The sequence below is a fragment of the Rattus rattus genome, chromosome 5 (genome assembly GCF_011064425.1).
Source record: "Rattus rattus isolate New Zealand chromosome 5, Rrattus_CSIRO_v1, whole genome shotgun sequence".
Lineage (NCBI taxonomy): Eukaryota > Metazoa > Chordata > Mammalia > Rodentia > Muridae > Rattus > Rattus rattus.
This window is the reverse complement of record NC_046158.1, coordinates 3,090,877-3,116,901: the sequence shown is the minus strand read 5'-3', so window position 1 is coordinate 3,116,901 and position 26,025 is coordinate 3,090,877. Positions and strand designations below refer to the sequence as shown.

General features: G+C 50.5%; 1 protein-coding gene across 1 annotated transcript in view; it reads left to right on the top strand.

The window, feature by feature from the left end:
• The first annotated feature begins 11,501 nt into the window (after positions 1-11,501).
• Fam102a (family with sequence similarity 102 member A) overlaps positions 11,502-26,025 on the top strand; it is a 31,298-nt gene continuing 16,774 nt past the window's right edge. The window contains exon 1 of the mRNA XM_032902752.1: positions 11,502-11,668. Coding sequence (XP_032758643.1) covers positions 11,523-11,668 — 146 coding nt within the window. The 5' untranslated portion in view covers positions 11,502-11,522. The remainder of the gene's footprint in view (positions 11,669-26,025) is intronic.

Sequence of the window (26,025 nt, the reverse complement as noted above, 5' to 3'; positions counted from 1 at the left end):
CCTGCAGGGTTATGTAATCTCCATGCCCGCAGCCTGAATCTGGGCTCTGGGCAGGAGTTTAGAAAGATCCAGAAGACCTACTCTGGAATGAAGAGGCCTCTTTGGAGGTAGCCTAGCCTTTGGATAGGCTGTCCAAGAGAGATCCCAGTCACCCAGCCCATCCTTCTGGGTGTCTCCGCTCACTTCCTGGGCGTCTCTGTGTCGTGCCCTTTTCTCCGGTGACTTATGTAACTGTGCAAAGAAGGTGTCCTTATCTTCCGTCTCCACTGAGGACAGAGAAGGTGAAACAGGTTAATGATTTCCTTGTAGCCATGGGGCCAAGGAGTGGCCAGGTTGGTATCTGAACCCGGGGCACATCTTACACAGAGAGAGGGCAGCTCCAGATACCCGTGTAACTCAGGAGGTGTTTTGAGACCTGGCAGCAGGTAGAGAGGAAAGTGAATGGAGAAAACTTTTTGATTCCCGTGGGAAGGCAAAGGCCACATGGATCTGGTTCGGGCTTACCATCTTTCTAGTGATACCTCCATGGCTCTCCACGATAGAGATGGAAATGCAGCATCAGGCATGTGTGTCTTGCTAGCCTGGCCCATCCCTCTAGAAGATTGTGGACCCTTGCACTTCTTCTTTTCTCCCATTATGAGCCAGCTGTCTCCTCTCCACCAATGCTGCCTCCCCTGGCTGACTTCTGCTACTTCCTCCGAGAAGCCCGCCTTGACTATCCACACTACAGCAAGCTTCATTTTTGCTATGTCAGACCCAGGCTTTTCTGCACACTCACAAGTCAAAACTGCTGTGAATGCTACTGACCAGATGAGAAGTGAGCCCACCCAAGTCACATACTGTATTCTGAGCCCCTGTTTTATAGGATTACTCTATGCTGTAGCTCTTTTCCTTCGGAGGCGTGGGCCCTCTACACCTGTGCCATTCAATATTGTGGTCATCAGCAGTTCGGGACTGTTTATATTTCAAGGTTGAACTAAATGAAATTGAAAACTTAGTTCTTCTTGGAAGGTGGAAGCAGGAGGTTGCAAGCTAGAGGTCAGCCTAGGCTAAATAGTGAAACTGTCCCCAAAACACTCAGAGAAACAAAGGAAAAAAGCAAGGGAAGAGAACTGAACTCCTCAGCCCCACTAGCTACAGGTCAAGAGCTCCTAGCCATGGTTGTTGACAGTTGCCACAGTGTAGGTGCAGAAACCTTTCCATCACTTCCTGGGGTTCTGTGGACAGTACTGGTCCAGATGGTGGGAGTGCTAAGGCCTTACGACTATTTGAATGTCGATGCTCATTACAAACTGATACTGGACGCACAGAAGCCAAGATCCTCAGTAGAGAGCTTGCCTAGCAAGTGTAGACCCATCTGTAGCCTCCTGTAAAGCTGGGCGTGGTAGGTAGCACATGTAATAATGTAGCTTGTAATCGCCACATTCACATAGATGTTGGGTGGCAGCATACGGCTATAATTTCCAGAATTTAGGAGATGGGGGACAGGAGGATCAGGAGTTCAAGGTTAGCCTCTTCTATGTAGCAAGTTCAAGGCCAGCCTGACCTATGGGTGAGACTGTTTAAAAACAACAAAAACCAAAAACCAAACAGGAGCATGGTGGTGCACATCTTCAATCCTAGCACTCAGGAGGCAGAGGCAGGTGGATGTCTGTGAGTTGAAGACCAGGCTGGTCTATGACAGCCTGAGTTCGGCTCCTGGAATCCACATGGTAGGAGAGAACCAGCTCCTGAAAGTTGTCCTCTGCCCTCCACAGATGCTCTGTGGTGGTGCGCTTGGCTGGGCGTGGTGGCGCACGCCTTTGATCTCAGCACTTTTGGCATTCAGGAGGCAGAGGCAGGCAGATCTCCGAGTTCAAGGTCAGCCTGGCCTACAGAGCTAGTTGCAGACCAACCAGGGCTACATAGTAAGACCCTGCCTTAAAAAAAAAACAAAACATAAAACTAGTCTGTCATTCTCACTCAGCCCAGCGTGCTGTCTGCTGAAGTCAAAGGAGTCCTGTGTCTTAGTTCGGTAAGGAGTCCGGATGAGACAGAACAATGCTAATCCCAATCTAGAGATAATCTGCTAAGTGAGAGCCATACCTTAATACACATATAACAGCAGTTGCCAGTCATATATATTAAGCCTCTGCAAGTAAATTAAGAAAATATTATCTCATTTTAGAAACAATGGAAATAGACCATTCACAGAAGGGATACAAATAGCTTTAAAAAAAAAAATCCTATTTGGGGTTGGGGATTTAGCTCAGTGGTAGAGCGCTTGCGTAGCGAGCGCAAGGCCCTGGGTTCGGGCCCCAGCTCCGAAAAAAAGAAAAAAAAAATCCTATTCTTGCTTGTTTATTCCAACAGGTCAGAAAAGATCGAAGACATATGGGAACGTGCATGGTCTTGTACATTGGTGGGGCATGTCAATGGCATTGTGCCCATTAGTGGGCAGCTTGGGGCATCGCTCAAGAGTCAGTTTGCAAACGCCCTTTGACTCAGTAAGCCTTGGGCCCAACACAGGATGGCTGACTCTGGGTCTCGTGCTACGAACCATGACTCCCCGGTGAGTGATGGTCAGGCTTGGGCTGGAAAAGGCAGAGTTGGCGGATTATCCAAAGGACTGTGGACTTGGCCGTGGGAGGCTTAAGCAGGATGGATTGCTGTGGGCGAGTTCTTTGGAGTCTTTATCTTTCTGTGTGGCTGGCTCAGATGACAGCAAGGAGCCCGGGATGAATCAATATGTCCTTGGTCAGCTGCTTTGGTGGCTCCACTGCTGTGCTGGTTCTACAAATAATTGGAGTCCAGTCACCAGTGAATCAGCACGGACAGCCCTTGGCAAGCCGGACCAGGAAGGCTGCTTGGCGTGGCATGGCTGTATTGAAGGCGGCTCTGTGCTGGGCAGGGTCAGGTGACAGAAAGCCTGGGCCAGCTGGGTAGCTACTCTCACGGGGATTTGAGCAAGCGACATTTATCATGCCTACCTTAGTTTCTCCTGTGTCTGGTTCTCTCTTTTGATGATTCCCTTCCCAGTCCAGGCCTCCATTTATTTCCTTCAATATAGCCAGATGTTATTCTAACCCTGGGGTGGGGGTTGGGGAGAGTAAACGGGATCCCCGGCTCTCATTTTTGGTGCATGTGGGTGTTTGGTATCATGGGGATACAGTCAGGAGCAAGCGTTGATTCAGAGGTGGGGAGGATGAGGTTTGGAGACAGGAGCTAGTTTCAGACACAGAGCGTTATCATCAGACGGGCAGTAGGGGTCTGAGGGAGGCGGGCAGAGGGTCGAGGCCTAAAACCAGGCTAAGAACTTGGCTTTTTATCCGGAGAAAGGCAGAAATATGGAGGGACTTTTGTTTATAATATTCTTATAGTTAATATTGTTAAATGGCATGAACTAATTCAGGTTTGGGGGTGGAGTGCTTGCTTAGCACATGGAGTCATGATTTCCACCCCAGCACCCAATAAACAGGACCTGGTGGTACGTGGCTATCATCCAAGCACTGGGCGGGGGGTGGGTAGAGACAGGAAGATCAGAAGTTCAAGGCCATCTTGGCTACATAGCAAGTTTGAGGGTAGCTCATGCTGTAGGAGGATCCTGACTCAAACAACAGCAAATCTAACTCACTCTAATATAAAAATCAAACGAGGGCCAGGAGGGTTTCTTCTAATAACTGTGTGTGTGTGTGTGTATGTGTGTATGTGTGTGTGTAGAGTATGTGTGTTGTGTGTTGTATGTATGTGGTGTGTGTGTGTGTGTGTATAGAGTATGTGTGTTGTGTGTGTGGTGTCTGTGTGTCTGTGTCTTTGTGTGTGTGTGTGTGTGTGTGTGTGTGTATGTGTGTGTGTAGAGTATGTGTGTTGTGTGTTGTGTGTTTGAGTGTGTGTGAGTGTGTCAGTGTGTGAGAGTGTGTGTGTGTGTGTAGAGTATGAGTGTTGTGTGTTGTATGTGTGTGGTGTGTGTGTGTGTGTGTGTGTGTATGTATTGTGTAGGTATGTGTGTGTGTGTGTGTGTGTGGTGTGTGTGTGTGTTTGAGTCTGTGTGTGTAGAGTATGTGTTGTGTGTGTGGTGACTGTGTCTTTGTGTGTGTGAGTCTGTGTGTGTAGAGTATATGTGTTGTGTGTTGTATGTGTGTGGTGTGTGTGTGTGTGTTTAGAGTATGTGTGTTGTGTGTGTGGTGTCTGTGTGTCTGTGTCTTTGTGTGTGTGTGTGAGAGTGTGTGTGTATGTGTGTGTAGAGTATGTGTGTTGTATGTGTGTGTTGTGTGTGTGTATATGTGTGTGTAGAGTATGTGTGTTGTGTGTGTGGTGTCTGTGTCTTTATGTGTGAGTGTGTGTGGAGGTATATGTGGTGTGTGTGTGTGTGTGTGTGTGTGTGTGGGTGTGTGTGTGTGTGGGTGTGTGTGTGTGTGTGTGTGTGTGTGTGTGTGTGTGTGTGTGTGTGTGTGTGTGTGTGTGTGTGTGTGTGGTGTGTGTGTGTGTGTGTGTGTGTGTGTGTGTGTGTGTGTGTGTGTGTGTGTGTGTGTGTGTGTGTGTATGTGTGTGTATGTGTGTGTGTATGTGTGTGTGTGTGTGTGTGTGTGTGTGTGTGTGTGTGTGTGTGTGTGTGTGTGTGGGTGTAGGTATGTGTGTTGTGTGTTGTGTATGTGGTGTGTGTATGGTACTGGAGCGAGGTAATGCTTTATCACTGCGCCACACCCCTGCCCAGAAGAGCCGGGAAGGATCACTCAAAGTAAACAGCTTTTCAAAGCCTCTCCTCAGATGGAAGCTTTTGCTCACAACCCTTTTGGGTGTATCCCTCCAGGATTCTTTCTATGCTCACATAAACAGCTCTTATTTTCCTTCACACAAACAAACCTATCCTTGAACATACTGCTGTATGAGAACCCTGGCCACCTTCCACTCCAGCACATACCAGCCTCCTGCTCTCAGGTCTCTCAGGAGCCCATTAATGCCACCTGCCTTCACAGGACATCCTGAGTGCCCAGGATGGAGCAGGGGACAAAACACGGTCCTTGTTCTGGAGGTCTTCCCCTTCCTCCCGGTATCTGACCATTATACACAGCGTGCAGGGCTGTCTGTTTTTGTTTTTTTTTTTTTGTAGGCAGGGTCTCACTCTGTAGCAGGCTTAGAAATCATTCTAGAAGCCCGGCTGGTTTGTGTATGTACCTTCCCATACACAGTGACAGAATACAGTGGGGTCATTTGTGAAGAGGAATTTTGAGAGCTGGGTGTCGTGACACATGCTTATAATCCCAGCACTTTATGGGATGCTGAGGCAGGGGGACTGCTATGGTTTTGAGGAAACTCTGGGCTATACAGCAAGTACTAGGCCAACCAGGCTGCAAAATGTCTCAAACAAAAAGAAAATTCTGCATTTTTTTTTTTTTTCTGATGTGGGGTCCTGTGTGTTGGCTAGGCTGGAGTGGCCCTCTTGGAACAATTACCTGCTTCAGTGTCCACATGACTGGAACTATACACGTTGAATTGTCAAATTTTTAAAGTGTGTGTGTGTGTGTGTGTGTGTGTGTGTGTGCGCGCGCGCGCGCATGTGCGTGTATGTGTACTCGCGCACGTGCACATGAGTGCGCACACATTAGGAATGTGACACCATGGCATACTTGTAGAGAGATCAAAGGAAATTTTCAGGAATGTGTCTCTCCTCCCACCACGGGGTCCAGGGATCAAACTCAGGACTTCAGGCTTGTACAGGGAGCACTTTTACCCACCGAGCCATCGTCTGGGCCGATGAGTCCTTATCATTCTGTATGATTATTTTGAGGAGCGGAAGTATAGTCATTCATCCAACCGTCCATGCACCTGTTCACACATCCATCCGTGGATGTATGTATTCCCGCTTGGGTATCTGTCCACTGTGTGGCCATCCAGCTGAATCTTCCCATACACGTACATCTGGCCATGGTTTTGAAATATGTATTATGTGGCAGGCTTTGAGCTAGATAAAAGGATGCTGTGGGTGGAGTGTTCGACTCTCTGCAGTTCCTGCTGTGATGGGACAGAGCTGTCGACAGCATCACAGAGTACGTCCGCGGCCAGAGACGGTGTGTTAACTTGCTTTCTATTGCTCTGATAAAGACCATAACCACAACCAATGTGTGCAGGAAAGGCCTTCATTGGCTTACACTCCACCACTGAGGGAAGCCATGGCAGGAACTTGAGCAGAATGGGAACCTGGGCAGAGGCCGTGGAGGAACCCTGCTTACTGGCTTGCTCCCCGTGGCTTCCTCAAACTGCTTCCTTCACCAACTCAGGACCACCTGCCCAGGGCTGGCACTGCCCACAGTGGGCTGGGCCCTCCCACATCAATCATTAATCAAGAAAACGCCCTACAGACTTGTCTACAGGCCACTCTGGTGGAGGCATTTGTCAGCTGAGGTCTCTCCTCCCAGATGACTGTAGCTTGTGCCAAGTCGACATAATCAGCACGGAAGGTGAAGGTTCTCTATGTGCCCTGCTTCCTCTGGCTGCCCTTCTGTTCTGAAGGCTGTGGTCATTTCCTTCATTCCTTTACTCCCGTCCCAAGTCTTGCCGATTTTCACTTACCTCTAATCAAGAACAATCAAGAAGTGTGCAGTCAAATTAACATCAAGGCTATTCAATAGGTAGCAAGTTCTCCTTGGACTCTCTAGGGCTGGAGAGATGGCTCAGCGGTTAAGAGCACTGATTGCTCTTCCAGAGGTCCTGAGTTCAAATCCCAGCAACCACGTGGTGGCTCACAACCATCTGTAATGAGATCCGATGCCCTCTTCTGGTGTGTGAAGACAGCTACAGTGTACTCACATACATAAAATAAATAAGTCTACAAAACAAAAAAAAAAATTATTTGGGGGACTGAAGAGATAGCTCAGTGGTCAAGAGTACTGGCTGCTGCTCTTCTAGAGGACCCAGATTTAATTCTTAGCACCCACATGGTAGCTCACAGCCATCTGTAGTTCCGTTTCTATTTCAGGAGATCTGATATGCTCTACTGACCTTATCGGGCATGAATGTGGCACATAGATGTACGTGCAGGTAAAACACACACACACACACACACACACACACACACACACACATATTATATATATATATATATATATATATATATATATATAAAATGTATTTGATAAGTCATTTACAGAGGTACAGCCATGCAGCCTTGTAAGTCTGCCTACCTGGCCCTTTTCTTCATGTGATCTGTTCTCTAAACACATTTTCCCCAACACATGGGGCTTCCCTGCTTGTCTAAAGCTCCCTTTCCACCCTGTGGCTGCTTGTAGGCCCTCCATATCAGCCTAACTCAAGGCACAGCATTCTCTCTCTCTCTCTCTCTCTCTCTCCCTCCCTCCCTCCCTCCCTCCTTCCCTCCCTCCTTCCCTCCTTCGTCTTCCAGGCAGGCTCTGCAGCTTGTCACTTAAACACTAACGGGACAACTAACAGGATCACTTTTGTCTCTCCATGATGGGTCCTGGGGATCAAACTCATGTTGTCAGGTTTACACACAGCAAGTGTTTCTCTAGGTAGAGCACCTCTCTAGCAAATATTAACACAGCACGGCAAGAACTATGGGTGCTTTTTTTTTTTTTTTTTTAAGATTTATTTATTATATGTAAGTATACTGTAGCTGTCTTCAGACACACCAGAAGAGGGCATCGGATCCGATTACAGATGGTTGTGAGCCACCATGTGGTTGCTGGGATTTGAACTCAGGACCTCTGGGAGAGCAGTCAGTGCTCTTAACCACTGAGCTATCTCTCCAGCCCGGGTGCTTCCTATCTCTTCCCATCATTCTGTCTCTGCCCATAGGGCTGGCTTCAGCCTCCTGTGTTCCTGTGGCTTGCTACATAGCCCTGTCCGGCCCTCTCCCCACAAAGAACTATTACTAAACAGGTCCACTTCCCCCATATCCTCCTAACTTTTCTCTTCTACTGCCTCTGCTGGGTGGTGAGCTAGAGAAGAGGTTGAACATTTATTAAAATAGGCTGCATTTATTTTTTTTGCCTACAGAAAAACCTCAAGGGGAGAAGTGACAGCTTAGAGGTAGAAAAGTTTTAAGGTGTCTCCTTTGAGGTTCCTTTCCTGCCCCACCCCTTCCTTTCTGAGATAGGATTGGCCTTGCTGGGCTCTTCTAGCTTCGGCCTCCCAAGTCCTGGGATTATAGTCATGTGTCACCACCCTTGGCTCATAACCATCCTAGGAGGAGTGAAGGAACCCTGTTACCTATAATGCCTGCCCTCTATTTAAACCTAACCCTCACCACAGTAGCCCGGTGACTTTGGGAGGTCATTGGACTTATTCATTCCTTTCCCCAGTGTGACCACATTGAATTAACCTACTTTCCACAGAGGGCTCAGTAGGATGGTAATGGGATATTCCGTGTAGTATGGTGAAGTGCTTGGGGTCAACAGTACTGAGCTCAACAGCTAGCCAACATAGCCAACATTGGCTGCTTGTGGCACTCAGCTTGGGTGAAGCTTTGCAGGCAGAGAAAAGAATGTTGAAAAGCTTCTTCCAAGAGAGGCTAGCCTTGGCTGCCCCTCTTCAATACTCCAGTAAAAGAGACAAGGGTTACAAACTGGGCCCCCCTGTTGGTTCTTTTTTCTTTTGGTTTTCGAGACAGGGTTTCTCCATGTAGCCCTGGCTGTCCAGGAACTCATTCTGTAGACTGAGATGGTCTCAAAACACACCAACTCACATCCTGTCTCACACCAACTCTTGCATCCTGTCCTGTTACCACAGTTTTTGCACGGCCTGGGAAGGGAGAAGGGACACTTCCTGGGTTCCTAGCCTTTAGGCTGCACAGAACCAAATGGCACCAAGCCTGGTGACAAATCTGTTAGAGTGGCCTGAGATCACACAGTTGAAACTGAGGATCCAGTTAGGCCTCCAGACATCCTTGGCTGACTTCTTAGCCATCTTCTTCCCTTAGGGAGCAGGCCTTGCCAGTGGGGGGCGGGGGGGAGCAGGTTGAGAGTCCAGCCAAAGAATTTAAACCCTCTAGGCCAAGTCTGGTGTGGAAGTACAAGCCTATAATCCTGAGGCTTAATCAGTAAAGGCAGAAGGATCACCCCTGGCCACAGTCAGTTTGAGGCCAACCTGGGCTAAAGACACGGAGCTACCAACTCTAAAAACCAAACAAACAAAACAAAAACTAAACACAGTCAGAGCTGGCAAGAAGCCTCAGTAGGTAAAAGTGCTTGCTGCCAAGTCTGATGGCATGGATTTAATCTCTAGGGCCCACGTGATAGAAAGAGCGAACTTAAGTTGGTTCTCTGTCCTCCACTGCACTGTGTCCCATGTGCCCAATCCTATCAACAAATGTAATTTATTTAAAAAAAAAAAAAAAAAGCCAGAGCCTTCAGGCCTCTACTTCCTCACCTTTAAAAGATGTCTAGTTATATCAGGGAGGACTGGATGGATTGGTTCGTTTTTCTCCAATCTGACTGTGTTTGCTACATTATGGGACAATTGAGAGAAGCAGAGGTTGCCACCTATGCTTCTGAAATGTAGCGCAGAAATGAAAGTCTTCACTCATATGTCCAAACACAGTATCATGCATGGTATCAAACACAATGTCCTGCAGAGAATTTGCATCTCAAATGCCAGTCAGCCCAATTCTCTCTAATCTTCCACAGTGAAGTCCCGCAGGCCTTATCTCCTAACCAGATCAAAAATGGCCTCTCACTCACCCATTCCCCATTTTCGTTCCAGAACAAGCAAGTCACTATCTCAAAAAACCAGGTGATGGCCCCTTCTTTGCTCTGGTCTACAAGACTGAGCCAGAGTCTAACCCGATCTGTTTTTCTCTCAAATTAGAATGCGTCCAGGGATGCTCAAAACTTTTTGAGTACCACGTTGCCTGGCCAGCAGGCTTCTTAGTGGCTGTACTCTAATGCTTGGACTGCTTTGTGTCAGAACCCTTTGAGTTTCCGTCCCAATCCAAAAGCACACGCCGCCTCCTCTGACCTCCCGTATTTGAGCTCTTCAGCAGACTGTAGCTACCTCTGTGATCCAGTCTTTCCACTGGGTGCATGCCTGACTCAGGACAGAGTCCCTTAAACACTGGCAGGCGGGCTGGATAAAAAGAATTACAGAATGCCGATGGCTTGGAGAGTATGAGACTCCCCAAGGTGTCCTCTGCTTTAACTATCAGAGAAACTGAAAACAAAAGCCTTAGATAACAGCCTGGAACGAGACAGGCTGAGTCACAAGGCTGCCGGGCTCCAATGGATCTTCATAAGCGGCAACGCCAGGGCAGACGCTTGTCACTTTCAGAGGCGAGAAAGACCTGCGTAGGTTCTCAGACACCTCTGCGACTGATTTCCTGAGAAACAGGGTGCTACCTTTTCATTCTGCTTCATTGCTCACGGAGCTCAGTTCTTGGCGGGAGCGGGGCAGGCCTTCCTAGCCCTAGTTTGCAGATTGTTTCCCCTAGTCATTGTTTCTCCTTTTCTTGGGCTCATGCTCTCCTCCTGTTCTTGCCAGCGCCGGCCCCCACACCCCGCGACCTCCCACCGCCTCTCCGTCCCCTACCCCACCCCCCACCGCGCTTCTCAAGGAGGCGGGTCCAGCTCCGCGAGCGCTCCAATCCGAGCGCCCTCAACTGGCTCTGCCTCCGCGAGCCCTGCCCCACGCCACTGCCAGCCAATAGAAATTCGTGTTCGTAAAGTTGGGCCGTCCAATCGCAGGTTGGCAGTGAGCCTCGCGTGCCCCGCCCTTGCTGCTCTCGGCCGCGGCTCCGCGGGCGGTCGCGCCGGGGCTTCGGCATTCTCCGAGCAGCGCCGAGCTGCGTCGGGCTCAGCCGGCTGCGTCCGGAGGTGCGGGCGACGGCGCCGCTGTGCTCCAGCGGTGCTAACCGAGGCAGAAGCCATCCGGCCGGGTCGGAAGGCGCCTCAGACTCGGTCAGGGCAGGCGCGGCGTGGGTCCCAGGACTGAGTGGGAGGCAGACCGGCATACGTTCCCCGCCCGGCAGAGCCTCCCAGAGCGGTCCCTGCAGAGCCCGGGCGGTCGCTGAGGTGGCTTCCGCTTCCCGGGGCCTCACCTGCGCAGGCCGCGGTGCGCCAGGTGCGGAGGCGTGTGCGTCGCCTGGGCGCCTCCCCCGGCGGCCAGCGGGGCGGAGGCGGGGCCGCAGCCCGGGCCTCCAGCGGCTTACCCGGCCGTCTCAGTCTCACCGGTCCGCCGGGCCCCGCGACTCGGGATGCTGCTGTCCGCTCACGAGCCGCCCTCCACGCCAGTCCCGGCCACCGGGGCCGCACCTCGCTGTTTACATGTCGGTGGAGCCCGGGTCCCCGGAGGGTGAAAGCAGCCAGCGCACGGGACTGATCCCTTGGACCTGGGGCTCGGTACTCAGATCCTCTCCTACCCGCAGCTTCTGCCGCCATCTGGACTGGATCCGGCTCTGGTGTTTTTGAGGAGGGGGGGTGTGGTGTCGGGAAAGGAATCCTGGGGTTTTCTAGTATCCCCCCCCTCTTTTTTTTCCTTTTTTTTTTTTTCCTCTCTTTTTGGCCCTACGGGCTTCAGACTCAGGGAACTCGCTCATGGCTTTTTTGATGAAGAAGAAGAAATTCAAATTCCAAACCACTTTTACCTTGGAGGAGCTGACTGCGGTCCCCTTCGTGAACGGGGTCCTTTTTTGCAAGGTCCGGCTGCTGGATGGCGGGGATTTTGTCAGCTTGTCGTCCAGGTAGGCATTGAGGTTTTCGCTTTTGCAGGGGAGAGTGGGGAGTGCAGATGAGTGAGATCTAGCCACTTGGCAAGTGTGGAAGACTCAGCTAGGGACGGAGGGCAAGGGGCATGCCTGGAGAAAGATTTCCACTAGGCAGGACTTAAGTCTGAGTGAGCTGGCAGAGTGCCTGGCACTTGTCTGCAGGTGACCAGACAGAAACCTTTTAGGGCCCTGCATGCATTCTTCAAGTCACCCGTTTTGCAGACTTGTGTGGGGAGAGCTGAATGAGATTTGCACTTTGTGGGATTAAGTAGGGGTGCGAGCTGGCCCTTGTGGCAGTCATACGATTGAGAGCTTGGGCCAGCCACAGGTCTCTGGCTTTCTCCCTGTGGCTGGGAAAGCCCAGTTCCAGGCACTCCCTGGATTTGATTGAGGGTGGTGGCTGGATTTTGGGTTGCCCAGCCCCCTCCTGAGTGACTGCCCTCCACTGGCTGAAGCTGGACTGCTTTGCATTGCAAATGTCCTTGCCTGGAGACTGCCTTTCCCTTTGAAAGAAGCGAGTTTGATTTTGTGTTGTTCACCGTCCTGGTAGGTCCAGCTTCTAAGTATCTTGCTGAATGAGATCTGAGTTCCCAGTCAGCCTTTTGCAGATTGAGCTCATGGGGGTCACACAGTCCTGGCCTGTCTGTAGAGTCCAACTAATGGGGAAAGGGAGTCAAAATCCGGCTCTTTCTGGGTTCCTGTTCCCTCTTCGGCACACTGGACCTAACAGTTTTCTCCATCAGCGTTGTAGAGGGAATTTGCAGTAGATAGGCCCCTAGCCCAGCTCATGAGATGCATCTCCTTCCTAGCCTGTCCCTTGCTCCTTGTGGGCCCAGTTAGCTAGAAGTGCCTCAGTCTTCGGAGATCTCAGAGGTGTGTAATACAGTTTGGGATAATGAGCCCCAGAAAGAGGAAGTAAATGGGTTGCCAGAGACTTGGCTGGAGGCGGTTGTCCACCAGACTTGGCCAGTTGGGAGACCTGTTGGGTGAATCTGTTGGGAGAAGAGAAGCCGTGTGGTCTGATTCAGATTTTGGAATCTGTGGCCAGAGCGAGGTGCCTGTTCTGTGCACTGGGCCTCCTGTTCTGCTCAGAGCTGCTTATCTGAGGAATTTGTACAAGGGCTGCCTTTTGTGGTGGGGGTGGCTGCAATCCGATGCCTGCGAAGTCTGCAATCCCTACAGTTATACTTCCTAACGGCCCAGTGTCAGAAGGTTGTGCTTAGTGATGGGCCTGGAGTCAGCCACTTTTAGGGTAAGTGGCTTTGGGTGAATGACCCAGTCTCCCTGATCTCAAGTGCTAGCAATTACTGGTGCCCTGTTTACCGTTTCACTAGCACCTCTCAACGCCTCGACTATGTCACGGAGCAGGAGAAGACATGGGGGCCCTGACCTGGGAGGGGGAGTCATTCTCACAGAGGTGAAAACAGAGGCTCAGAGAGAGTGGCTTTAGCTGCCATATCGTGCCTCTGACCCTCAGTTTCCTTTTACTGTAAAATGGGGAAGTAAGGCTCACCTTTCAGTTGTGAGGGGAATGGAGAGTGTACCACGCATGACCAGGGGAGTTGCTACAGCAGTTATGATTACTATATTGTAAAGGACCCAGGCCCCAACCTTCTCCAACCCCAAGTCATGGGAGGGGGAACACCTCTTAATCAGCATGTGAGCTGGGATTAAGCACAGTACCAAGGAATTTTTGTACCAAGCCCAGGCTAAAGTTTCACCTGTCTACCTAGACCCTTAGCCAGCCACTGTGACCCTACCTGTCAGCTTTTCTCTTGCCTCAACTTGCCACCACATCCTGGAAAGTCTGGAGAGTTCCAAGACTTAGCACACATACTCTGGATTTCACCTCTCTTTTCCCTCCTTCCGCTTGGCAGGAGGCCACAGATTTTCTGAACGCAGCCGAGCCCAGGCAGCCTTCCCCAGTTCCCATTCCTGAATAAAGCCTCATTTGGGTGGGTGGGTGGGTGCTAAAGAAGAACGAGCTGGCATTGAGGCCCAGATCTGAGTGCTAAGATCCTGGGCACTTGGGTAGTACTGGGCAGGTGTGGCTGCAGAGAGCAGTGATGTTAGAACCCAAGCCACTCTAAGGTGGCTTTGGCTTCTGTAGGCTTTTACCCAGGAGATGGGGGTTCCGAGGTTGCCTTTCCCTCTGCCCACACCCTCCTACATTGATCCTGTTCCCCAGGAGCCTCAGCCATCTCCCTACTTGTATGACCCTGTTGTTTATAAGTCGGGTAGGGACTGAAGTGACTGGACATGCTCAGATCCTGGGCCTGGATCCTGGCAGCACAACTTCCCCACCCTAGGGACCTCTGGATGGCTTTTTGTGCTGTTGAGCATGGGTGGTGTCAGATTGACAGCAGCCCTAGGCCCCACCCCTGCAATACCCTGTTTCCTAGCTGGTGTTTTGCAGTGTGTTGAGTGCCATGGCAACAGCTGGTATTCAGCTCCATCTGACCCAGTTGGAACAGGTGCTCCAGGTGACTCCTGCGGCTGTTCCTTAGCCTTATCTTCCGACCCGGCCTCAGGAGCAGCATCCAGGCTCCGAGTGCCCAGATTGCGCTGGGCATAGTACTGAGTGTTTTGAGCAGGGTATCCCCACTAGCCCTCCCAGCCGTCTGGAGAGTCAATGAGGCCAGATGGTAAAACCACACCCTAGAGGTTACCAGGTCGTAAATGGCACTGGGGAACATCTCTCATAGTGGGTTTCTTCGATTGTATGCTTGCCCATGCCAGGGACTTTGAGCTACTCAGATACCTGACCATGTGTGGGTGAGGACACTGAGATCGAGAAGATCTCACCGAGCCAGGGAGTAGCAAAGATAGGACTTGATTAGCGACAGGTCCAATTCAAAGCCCTGCCTTGGTGTTAAGTGTTAGAAGCAACTACAGATCCATCAGACATTCCAGACTCTACAAAGGCTTCTTTCAGTGGGTTGGGTGCTACAGCAGAGCTGGACAGTTTTGAGGCCCTGAACTGGGTTTTGTAAATATGGAGTCTCCATGACTGTAAGGTGAGGGTGGGACAAAAGGAATCACTGTGCATTTGTGGTCAGGCATAGGCAATTTGTTATGGTCCTTGCCTGAGCCCTCCCAGGAGGATAATCCAACTGGTACCTGGGAGAGTTTTCAGGTTTAGAGGGTGTCCAGGAAGATACAGAGGCCCCATCCAAATATGGTGATTCTGGCAGAAGTTAATATGCCCAAGTAGCCTTCAGGTCAGAAGAATGTCAAATGTCCCAGGGGCCCTGCTACTCACTGGCATTGGTCCCTTGGCTTGCCACATGGATGTGGTAGCTGTGTCGGGAGAGGAGTGCAAGGAAACACCGACTTGCCTCACAGGGTGGAGAAGAGAGAGGAAAGATACTGTTTCCTTAGCTAATGGATGGGGAAACCAAAGTCTGGGGCAGAAAAGTGACTTGCCAGAGTTACTTCATAGGAGGAATAAATGACACAGTTGGCCAGACTGTAGTCTAGCTAGCTCTCACCTCTGTCTTCCTCTTTGCACTGAGAAAGTGGGCGGGGCCAGGAGGAGAAGAAAGCTCTCTTTCAAGGCCACCTCCTGCTTCTGTACTTGAGTGCTAGGTTGTCTGAGAAGCTGTGACTTGGAGCGGGCCTTCCCTCCACCCTTGTCCTTCTTGGTTAGCATTGAGTCCTCAGTTGGGGTTTTATTTTTGTAAATAGAGCCTGGCAGCTTATCACACAGGCACTGCCTGCTGTCTACGATACAGGCATGTGCCCATCATACAGGAGTACTCAAAGGGGCTTTTGGGATCTTGAGTTAGCTCTGCATGTGGAGGTCTTGTGCCCAAGCCCAGGCCCTGGCCCTGGACACAAGTAGCCTTGATTGTTTCTTACCTAAACCACGTATTTGGCCAGGGCTCCATCACTCAGTCTCATTCTCCCCCTGTGAAAGAAGCTGTAGAACGTCTCTAGGTCTACAGCCGTGCAAGGTGTACCCTGGGATAGCTTGGTATGGGCTCTGAGAAAGCAGAATGGAGATTCCTGATGGGGCAGCAGTGTGAAGATACAAGAGGACTCCCAAATTGGGGAAGGCATTCATTTATTGTCCTCAGAACTGGGTCGCTGTGGGTTGAACAAATTGAAAAGGTCGGGAGTTAGTAAACATGGATCCTTTCTTCCTCCTTGACTGAGACTCCCTTTTGACTGGCTTATAGAGTGAGCAGGACTAGGCAGACCTGTCCCTTGGAGCTCCCAGTTAGGTAGTGACAGTATGCCTGGTAAGCAAGCTAATCTGGGGCAGGTCCTTGTGGATCCTAGTGGACTCTGGCAGACCAACTGATGAGATGTTTTTATTCATACATCTGTCCATCTTTGTTTTCTCTAGCTTCTAATTCCTTTCACCCCTTACCCTAAGCTTACCGTCACCATAGGAGCACTTGATGGGAGTCTTAGAAGCTGAGAGGGGTTGAGCTGAAGACGGGAGAGCCTGTAGAGAAGCCCCTGGTCTGAAGGCAGGTCTGCCTAGGCAAGATGGGATAGGGTGTGAAAGGAGCTGAGGGGCCAGAGAAAACTGAAATGGAAGGTTGCCTGACTGGAACTGCTTTAATCCTACAGGGGCCCAGGGAGCAGGGAAACAGTGTGACACATCATTTACCCATTAAGGTGATGGTTCTTGGGTGCTGGTAAGAGACAGCAGGCAGTGCTGACCTATCCTGGCAGAGAGGTGGCACACAGAAAGGGGACAGACGAGAGAGGATAGCAGGCAGAGTGGGCAGGAGGGCTCCCCATCCTAAAGTCACAGCATCATGCTTTGAAGAAGGCGCTAGGGGATAGACATTCAAAGGGTGCATAGTGGTCAGTGGTGTCCTGGAAACTAGGGCTCATGCGAAATTCCAAGTTTTCAGTTTCCTTTAAGTGGAAAATCAGACAACAGTACTGTTAGGCGGCATTCAAGGGACTTTGAAATTGCCTCCTCCTCACCTGTGCTTTGAGGGCTCTTCCCCCTCCCACGGCATGCTCTTAGATCCTGGGCATTTTCTGAGTGTCTCTTCTTGTCAGTTTGGTTCCTGAGGCCCCTGCAGAAGGTCTTCCCTGTGCAGGCACAGTGGCCGGGGAGCCTGTGGTAAGAACCCACCTGTCAGGAGGACATGGGGAAGAATGGGCCTTAGAAGTCAGTGGGACCATGGTACTGGGTTACCTGGCCCCCTTTGAAGTCAGATCATGCTGCTGGTGGCCTTGGTAAGAAGCTTCGCAACCGGTTTCATGCCTTTAGTGGCTGCTGCTTGAACCTGGTCTTTGCTTTCAATTGGCTGCACTGTTGGCGTGTGCCAGCCTGGCTGTGCCTTCGCCTGCCGGGTGGCTTAGCAGTAGCCCTGACCTGAGGTGATCTGGCTCTATGGAGTCAAGGCCCCTCAGGCCTGCTCTTTGCTTGGAAATCCTGGTTGGCTGGGGCATCTTGGCAGCAATAACATTGTTGCCTGTAGGTCCTGTTTACCTGAATGTGGCTGGGAGGCCCCTGAGTGACCTGGCAACCCTGACTAGCTTTCAAGAGGCCCTGCCTGTGCATCAGGGTGTCAGCTAGTAAGTCTGCCTCTGGGTCTTAGGACCTGAGGGACTTGGTATGTGGAATATAAGGAACTGGGAAGTAAGCCAGTTTGAAAAGGAGCCACGGAGAAGTGTGAGCAAGGGAGAGACACTGGTGAGAGACCTGGAGCTCAGGTGTGGTAAGAGGGCACATAGACCAGCTACGCTTTATCTGCCTCTCCTGGCTAGTGCTTTGAATTGTGGGGACATTAGATTTGCCCCAGGTCCTAGTGATATTCTGGGCCTGCTGGCTCTCCAAAGATCAGGCTGCATTTTTGTAGGCTTGAAGCTCCCAACCTGTACCTAGTGTCATCAGGGGGTTGCGGTTGCAAACTTGTGGTCTATTTGCTTTGAGTTGATTGGCACCCGGGGCTTAGAAGAAAGAGCTCTTGAATATAGACCTGAAACTGCTTTTACCCCGTTTTGCTCAGTTGACTGGCAGCCCTCAGCTCTGTAGCCACCTGGTTTCAGGGGTGTGCAGAAGGAGCGCTGCCGATAGGGAATGACTCTCCGCTGGTCCACCCCAGCCTGCTGGTCACTGCCTCTGATTTCAACAAGGGACTTAAACCCCAGCCTGTTCACCTCCCTGATGACAGGACTGCTGTTGGAGGATGTAGTAATGGTGATTGTTGGAATGCCAGCCTGGCTCCTGGTCCACAGTGGGAACACTATGTTATACTGGTTCTTATTCCCTCTGGGCCAAGTGGTGTGTCCTTAGTGTCTGCGATTCCCCTGGGGGTCCATAGTGTCTTCGATTCCCCTGGGGGTCCAGACCATTGTGGAGCTGACGAGAAAGGGTACCTGCTGCTCAGGCTTGCTTTTTTGCCTTCAGCAAGTGTGGGAGACAGTAAGGAGTACCCTGGTCTCTGAGCTGAGGGGTTTGCTGCTGGGGCCTCATACCTTCTCTTCCCTATTGGCTTAGTCCTGCTCTGCTGAAACTCTGCTCAGGTTCCCTGGCAGACAAGCAGACAGCCCCTTACAGAGGTGCAGGCAGGCATTGGTGTATAAGTCTCCTGGTAGGGACAGATGAGAGAACCCAAGGTCTTTCAGTGGTCCACATCCTGCCCCTTGTTTTTCTGGTTACTCTGCTTTCTCTCAACCACCTTACCCAGCTTTTTCATGTGGAACTACTGCTCAGCCCAATGACCATTTCTAGGAAGTCCCCCACCCCCAGTCCTGTGGCCTTGTTACCTGCTGTAGCCCTTCATTTCAAAGTATTATAGTCCCTATTCGTTGTATCCAGCTCCTTCTCAGACCATGGCTCTTCAAGGCTAAAAAGTATCCAATGCGTCTTAGCCCTTGGACTTCCTGCTGTGTGTTGGCATTGCCCCAGCCTGGGACTTCTCTCTCCTGGCTCTGAACCAATGTGGTTGTTGGTGTTGACTATGTGGTGGCTACTGCCAGCTGTTAAGTCCAATCCCACCCTCCACCCAGTGCCTGAAGTATCAGTCTGTGCCAGGAGGAACCCTTATCCATGTACTAGGCAGCTGGGTACCACTGTGGGCTTAAAGACTGCAATTGAGAGGCAGCCAAGGGCCCACTAGCTGAGTTGAGTGTATCACTTGCAGAGGATATCAATGTCTGTACAGGGTTGGGAGGAAGCGTGAACTCAGGCAATACCATTGGATCTTGCAGCTGTTGAATTGCTTTGGACTATAGCCAAGGGCTTTATCTCTGTAGACTTGTTTCTTCTCCTAATGGGTACTCACTTGAGGCAGCAGCAGATCACGAAGGGCAAGATCAAGGTTACCTGCTCAGCATACAACCAGGCCCAGGCAGCTACCATAGACTAAACCACCTGCCAAGACGAAGTATACAACCTGGTGTCAGGAGAACAGAGGCCGTACCCTGTTCGCATGTGAAGTGCTTTCTTCTCCCACCGCTTCTTGGTTGCAGGGCTGGTCTCTGCAGATGTGTGCAGGCAAGCACCTGTGGCTTATACTTTCCTGGTGTTCTGTGACAGTTTTCTGGTCACCTTATATGTGTGGGTCCGTGGAACTATGGGATACAGTCTACCTCTGTAGGATCCCACCTGTCTTGACCTCTCCTAGTCAGCGCTGGACAGGCCTTGAGGAAGTGATGCAGATTTGGAGTGGGTAGGTAGAGCTCGGTTGTGGGAGAAGAGCAGGAAAGAACCATTGGTTTGGGAGGGTCTTAGAGAGGGGAAGTGCTTGGTGGATGGACCTTACAATGTGCTGAGAAACCTAGGGTGGGTTTGCATCAGTCAGACTTGGATTTTACTTAAACTTAGTTTACTACTATTTTTACGCACATGAGTATTTTGCCTTCATGTAAATCAGTACACTGAAGTGGAAACTTAAGGGTTCTTTGGAAAGTTAGTTGTATCAGGTGGTGCTTTGCTGGGGCAAACGTGTGAGTGTTCAGCTGAGGAGGACACAGGTGAAAGGCTAAGGCAGACACTTGAAGGAACATTTCGTTGAGGCAGACACAGGAGAAAGGATGTTCTGCTAAAGCAAGCATGTGAAAGGACATGTGATGAAGGATTCTTTGCTAACAACATGCATGTGTTGGTTCTCTTTACAATGTATAGTTGAACTCCATTCGTCAGGACTCCATAGAGAGAAATGCACCAAAAAATTTGTGGTGGTGTGCTGCAAAGTGTCTTGCCCCTTCCATGGACCCAGGCTGATAGGCAGAGTGATGTCTGCTGAGACAGACACACATGCTGAGGCAAGAACGGTGGAGGACACGTGATGTTTGGAGGGATATAAATAGGACTCGACAGACAATGGCTGTGGCTGAGCTAGGCTTGGTTATAGAGCTAGCTGTGCAACGCTTATTGATCTCACGTCTTTGCTCATCTTCGCTTTGCTGGGAGGCATAGTTGAGAACTTCTCCTAGCATCCCCCTGGAGCCCTTCTGCTGACTTGTTCCGAGGCTGAGGCTGTTACTGGTTCATGTTTACTATCCTGACTCTACCGAACTAGACTGGTGAATCTGTGAGGTATTTGCTAATAGATTGAGCTGCTACTGTGGACCTGTGAGCTGAACTGCCGATATCCAGACAACACAGATGGGAGTTGCTCCAAAGAACCATTTGTAAATAGGTCCATGTCCCCCATATCCTTTCTTTTCCACTACCTCTGGTAGGTGGTGGGCTAAAAGGGAGGTTAAAGCAAAATTAAAAGTAGGAGTTGAAAAATTGAGATTACAGTACACAATGTGTATACAGTGCCCACGTAGACCAAAAAAGGGTGTTAGATCCCCTGAAACTGTAGTTACAGATGGTTGTTAGTTTCCACATGGGTCCTGGGAATTGAACTCTGGTCCTTTGGAAGAACACCCAATGCTCTTAACTGTTGAGCCATTTTTCTAGCCCTCAGACTTGTACTTTAGAACTACTAAAAGTAGCACTGGGGTAGACTGCTTAGGGCTGCCAGTTACAGGAGGGCATTTGTGTTAGACCAAGAAGGGTATCTTCCCAGCCATTGACATGGACCATCTGTATCTGTGGAGACATTCTGCAACAGGTAAAGTGAATTGTGCTATAGACAAAAGGTCCACGATAGATGTGGTGGTTTGACTATGCCTGAATCAGGGTGTGGCCTTGTTGGAGAGAGTGTGTCATTGTGGGGGTGGAAAGTAAGACCCTCTTCCTAACCACAAGAGAGCTAGTCTTCTGCTAGCAGCCTTCAGATGAAAGTGTAGAACCCTCAGCTCCTCCAGCACCATGCCTGCCTAGATGCTGCCATGTTCCCAGGGACTGAATCTCTGAAACTGTAAGCCAGCCCCGATTAAATGTTGTCCTTATAAGAGTTGCCTTGGTCATGATGTCTGTTCACAACAATAAAACCCTAACTAAAACAGCAAGGGTTCATGGTAATACTTATGTAGAGTTCTAGACAAGAAGAGTTAAAAAAAGATGGTTATATTTGTTGGAGTTGGGCCAGGTATGTAAGGGCCTTTTAGGCCTGCAGAATTCTGCTTGGGCTTAGTTACACAATATGTTTTTTCTTGAGGACTTGTAAATTGCACACTTCTGCTGCAGGAACAGGCCTTGAGTTGTTCATACCTCTGGGCTCTAGGTGGGCACCAAAGCTTTCAAGACAAGCAAACACGAGAGTGCCTGGAAGTCTGAAGTTGATCTTTGGGGCTTTTCCTGGGTCTTTCTGGTGAGCCAGCCTGAGCCATTCCAACCCGATGAGCATTGCTCTTGTTTACGAGGCAGTGGTTCATCTTGGCAATTGCAGGCAGTCTTGGTCTGGGGATTTTCCTTCTATCACTTACAACCTAAGCCAAGTAGGGCTTTCTGGGCTTTGGATGGAGTTTAGCAGTTTGAAAGCTTTGTAGGCTCCTGAGGTTACCACCAGACCACTGGATGTCAGATCATTGCCTGTGGTGGGATAATGAATTCTTCATGGTACCTGGATGCCATGCTGAACCTGCTATTTACCCATGATAGCCTATAGCTCAGAGCACATGCTCAGTAAAAGCTGGCCTGGCTAGTCCCCATCCAGAGCAGTAGCTGGAGGGGACCTGGAGCTGGAAGCATAAAAGGAACGGTTCCTATTTCTTCCTTTCTCCCTTCAATTGTTGTTCTCTCTTCCTGACGCTCTCCTATTGAAACACGTGTAATTAGAACTGAGCCACTCACTGCCCTGGCCTTGATACTTGTGGTCTCTCCCTGAGGCCTGTAAGCAGGCAGAGACCATTACACAGACACAGACACAGACACATACACAGATACATACACAGACGTGCAGAGCATAGAGGGGATGGGGTTTTGCTACTAATTACACCAACTCCAAAACCTCACCTTTTCTTCTTCTGGTTTTGCTTGCTTGCTTGCTTTTCTTTTTTACTTTTTCTTTTCTTTTCCTTTTTGAGAAAGGGTTTCTTTCTGTAGCCTTAGCTATCCCAGAACTCTGTAGACTAGGCTGACCTCAAACTCACAGAGATCCACCTGCCTCTGCCTCCCAGTGCTGGAATCAAAGGTGTTGTGCCACCCAGTTCCCTCACCTTTTGTCGTTGGCTTTGAGTTAAGGTCTCACTATGTAGTCCTGATGCCTAGAACTCCCTATATAGACCAGGCTGGCCTGGATCTCAAAAAGATCTGCCTGCCTCTGTCTCTAAGAGCTGGGATAACTGATTTGCACTATTACACCTGGCTCTAAACCCTGCCTTTGGGATGTGTTGACTGGTGTGCCCCACTAAGTACCTTTGCCAAAAGGATAATGGAAAAATCGGACTGTGTTGTGATGCTGACCCTGCCCATATTGGATGTAGGCAAGACAGCCTTTCTCTTTGGGCAGCAGTGGGGTGAAATGTTTGGGGCTTTGGGTTACAGAAGGCATCCTCTGTAGCAGCCATTATTACAGACCCATCACATGACGATGTTGAACAAAAAGGCTCAAGGCAAGGTCCACGATGGCACTTGAGTAGAATTGAAAGGCATTGTGGTTCAAGAGGGATGAGATTATCCTTGTGTGGGGCCTGTGTCTGAACAGGGCCCACTCAGCCGGACTCCTTGTAAGTGCTCAGTAGATATGCGTGGTTACTGGCAGTGCAATGGTTGGCCCAGGATTGGTCCTGAGTCTGCAGAGTTTCAGGTGTCTATGGAGGAGGTGGAGCCCCGTGAGTCAGGGCCTCATGGTGGTGTCTGACCCTGAGCCCTCTGTCCTGTGATTGGAATCTTGGGTAGCTGCTTAGCACAACTGGGCAAACCGGTCTGAGTCAGTGCCAGGCTGTGAAGAGAGGTGACTCTGGCTAAACGACTCCTGATTATCTTGTCACCTTAAGTTTAAAGGGCCATGGGGAATCCTATGTGCAGTAGGAACACCTGGGTAGCAGATACAGTAACAATGATGGTCCCCGACTACACAGACTCTAGAGAACAAGGTGCAGCCACATCTGGGAAGCCACTACCTGGAAGTAGTATGAGAAGGCTTGGTTTTACGGAAATCGACTACAGAGATCACGCATTCAGTTGTTAGGTGTTCAGCACCATCTTTGACAACAGGAGACAACTGTTAGCGTAAGGACACCCTGCCTCTACTTGGCTCTGGGAGACAAGGGCCTTGCTTGATTCCAACCACACCTATAAATCCAGTCCTGTCTGCACAGATAGGGAAGGCCCTTAGTATGGGCCTGGGTGAAGGTGTCCCCATGACTGGAGTCCAGTTGTTTCAGGAACTGGCCTCAGGGACAGGAATCTCTCCTTCCTCTCCTTCCTCTTCGGGTGAATCAAATACCACCCAGGCCTGAGTCACTGGTGGCACATTCCTGGCCACCTGCCACACCTCTGAGCATGTCAGCTGAGCTTCAGCTCTGGGGAAATGGCCAGATCCAAGGTCCGGGGCAGGAAGAAGGCTGGGTCAGTGCTTTTGCGTGCGTCCAGGACCACCCGCCTCTGAGGCCCCTCTCTGCAGGTACTTTTAAAGGGCCAGGCCATGTCCGCAGTTCAGCAGAGGTGCCTCTTGTGTTTAGTCCAGGCACTAGCAACTCCATGAGCAAGAAAGTGACTGAGACCCGAAGAGCTCTAGAGTTCATGGGTGGCAGAGACTTGCTTGGACCCATCTTTGCTTCCCTATGCCACTCAAGTGAGGCTGCTGGGTACAGGAAGGGAAGACTCCTGAGCAGATCTAGTTCAACAGCTCTGTGTGCTAATAATAGCCTGGGTCTTAGAGATGGAAATTGGTACCACATCCCAGTGTAACATCCATTGTGTCTCTGTTTTCCAGACCTAATGTGGAAAAATGTAGTATTGGGCATGAGTTCAAATCACAGACTTTGGGCAGGTAAATTCTTGTGCCTTATGTTCCTAGCCTGTAACATAGGAATGATGGGCTGCGGATTCCTTGACCATCTCTCCCTTGGTATGAACCCAGATGTAATACCATCTCTTCCCTTGTGTGAATACTCATGGTAAAGGATGAGGCCACAGGGCCTAGGGTTCTGACATGACAGAGCCATGCAGTCATTGAGACCTGAGGATGGTTCTCTTATGCCAACAGGTTTCCTAAGGATCCTGGGAATGCAGAGTTGTATCTAGGGGTACAGACTACCCCTCAATTCCTGTACTCCCTCAAGTTGCCTGGACTTCCTGAGAATGTGTGAAGTACAAGTATGAAGTGAGCATGTGAACAGCACTTGGCACTCAGGAGGACACCCAGGAGACAGCACCTTACTGTCGATCCCTTCCCTTAAGAGCAAGATCCAGAACTAGGGCCCGAGGGTTCAGCCCAGTGGTAGAACTTTTGCCCAGCATGCACGCAGCTCTGGGTTTCAACCCTAGCACCAACGAAAAAAAGAAAAAGCCAGTGACTCCTGGCTCATTTTAGACTCTGGTTTACGGGTGGTAACATGAACTGTCTGCATGTCCTGACCGAGGAGCAGAAGGTAGAACAGGACAGCTACATGCCTGCGACTGCAAACAAAGGATACCAACACCTAACTGTCTTGGGCGTTTTCAAGGTCAGTCTCCGGGTTACAGGACTGAAGACGGCCAGGATTCAAACCCAGGTGTGTCTAAATCTGATGTCTCCTAAGCCAGCCAGCCAGCCCGAGTGCCCAGGCGATAATCTCACCCTTCTCTGTTGTGCAGTTTCTAGAGCTGCAGTTTGCTCACACACGCCAATGTCAGTGTGTACTCCCAGCCTTTCTGTCACCCCAAGCCCCGTTTCTTAGGGTTCTTGCCAGCAGAGGAGCAGAGAAGGCAGCATGGGGCCCCAGGAGCTTCCTTAAGCTCTCTAGTGTTGGGCACCAAGTGGCTTGGCTTCTAGGAACTTCTTGCTGCCTCACTACAGGAGTGCCAGAACTGTAGAAACTGCTTCCCCTGCACGTGGTCCTCAGCTCCTAGCTGGAGCCAAACACTGTTGGGCTGCCACGTTGGCCCTCCTGGCCTGCAGCCCCTGGATGGATGCCTTGGCTGGTCCCTGGGGTGGGCCCCTCCCCAGGCAGCTGTGCTGTTCTCTTCGGGAAAGCACTGGCAGATGTTGTCGATTTAAATTGTTTCCTTATTATACTCTCATTTAGGGCTGGGGCTGCCTCTCATCAGCCTAGACTCCAGATTGTATCACTAGGACCGCTTGTACAAGAAGCCAGGGAAAGCTTGGTATTCAGGCTGTGCTGGGCAAAGCCAGGGAGGGGCAGGTGGACAGCAGGGGTGGGCACCAAGTGATGGAACCTGTTCTGGCACCTGTGGGCAGAATAATCTGAGGACTAAGTCTCTCAGGACTCAGGAATACATAGGACCGGGAGGTTCCTGGAGTCCTATAAGTGTCTGTACCAGAGGTACCTGAAAGATGGATTGAAGAGGGGTTGCCAAGGCCCCTGACAGAGCATCTCAACTGGAACTGATTGGGTTAAGTCCCAAAACAGCTTGTCACATCTGGAGTTGTTCTACTCTGTTGACAGGGTGCAGCTCAATGTGCACAGTGCACAGGACAGCTCTCACAAAGAAAATCCCTGTCCTGCAGAGCCCGGGGTCCTGGCAGAACTGCTGGTGGTCTTATTGGTAGCAGGCTAGTAGACGTGTGTGCTCACTTGTGTCTGGAAATGCCTGTCGTGCTGGGCCTCACCTTTCTCTGCTCAGAGGATTTGAGTGCCTAACTCTGCCAGTCTAACGCCCCTACTGAGTATGCCGATGATGATGTACTGGGGTGTGTGTGTGTGTGTGTGTGTGTGTGTGTGTGTGTGTGTATCTTTGCATCATGTGTATCAGAGGTTGCTAGGCTTGTGCACCAAGTGCCTTTTCCTGGCAAGCCTTTTAGCTGACACCTAGTACTCAAAGGGAAGTGTTTTAGGTGGCCTTAAGGTCACTC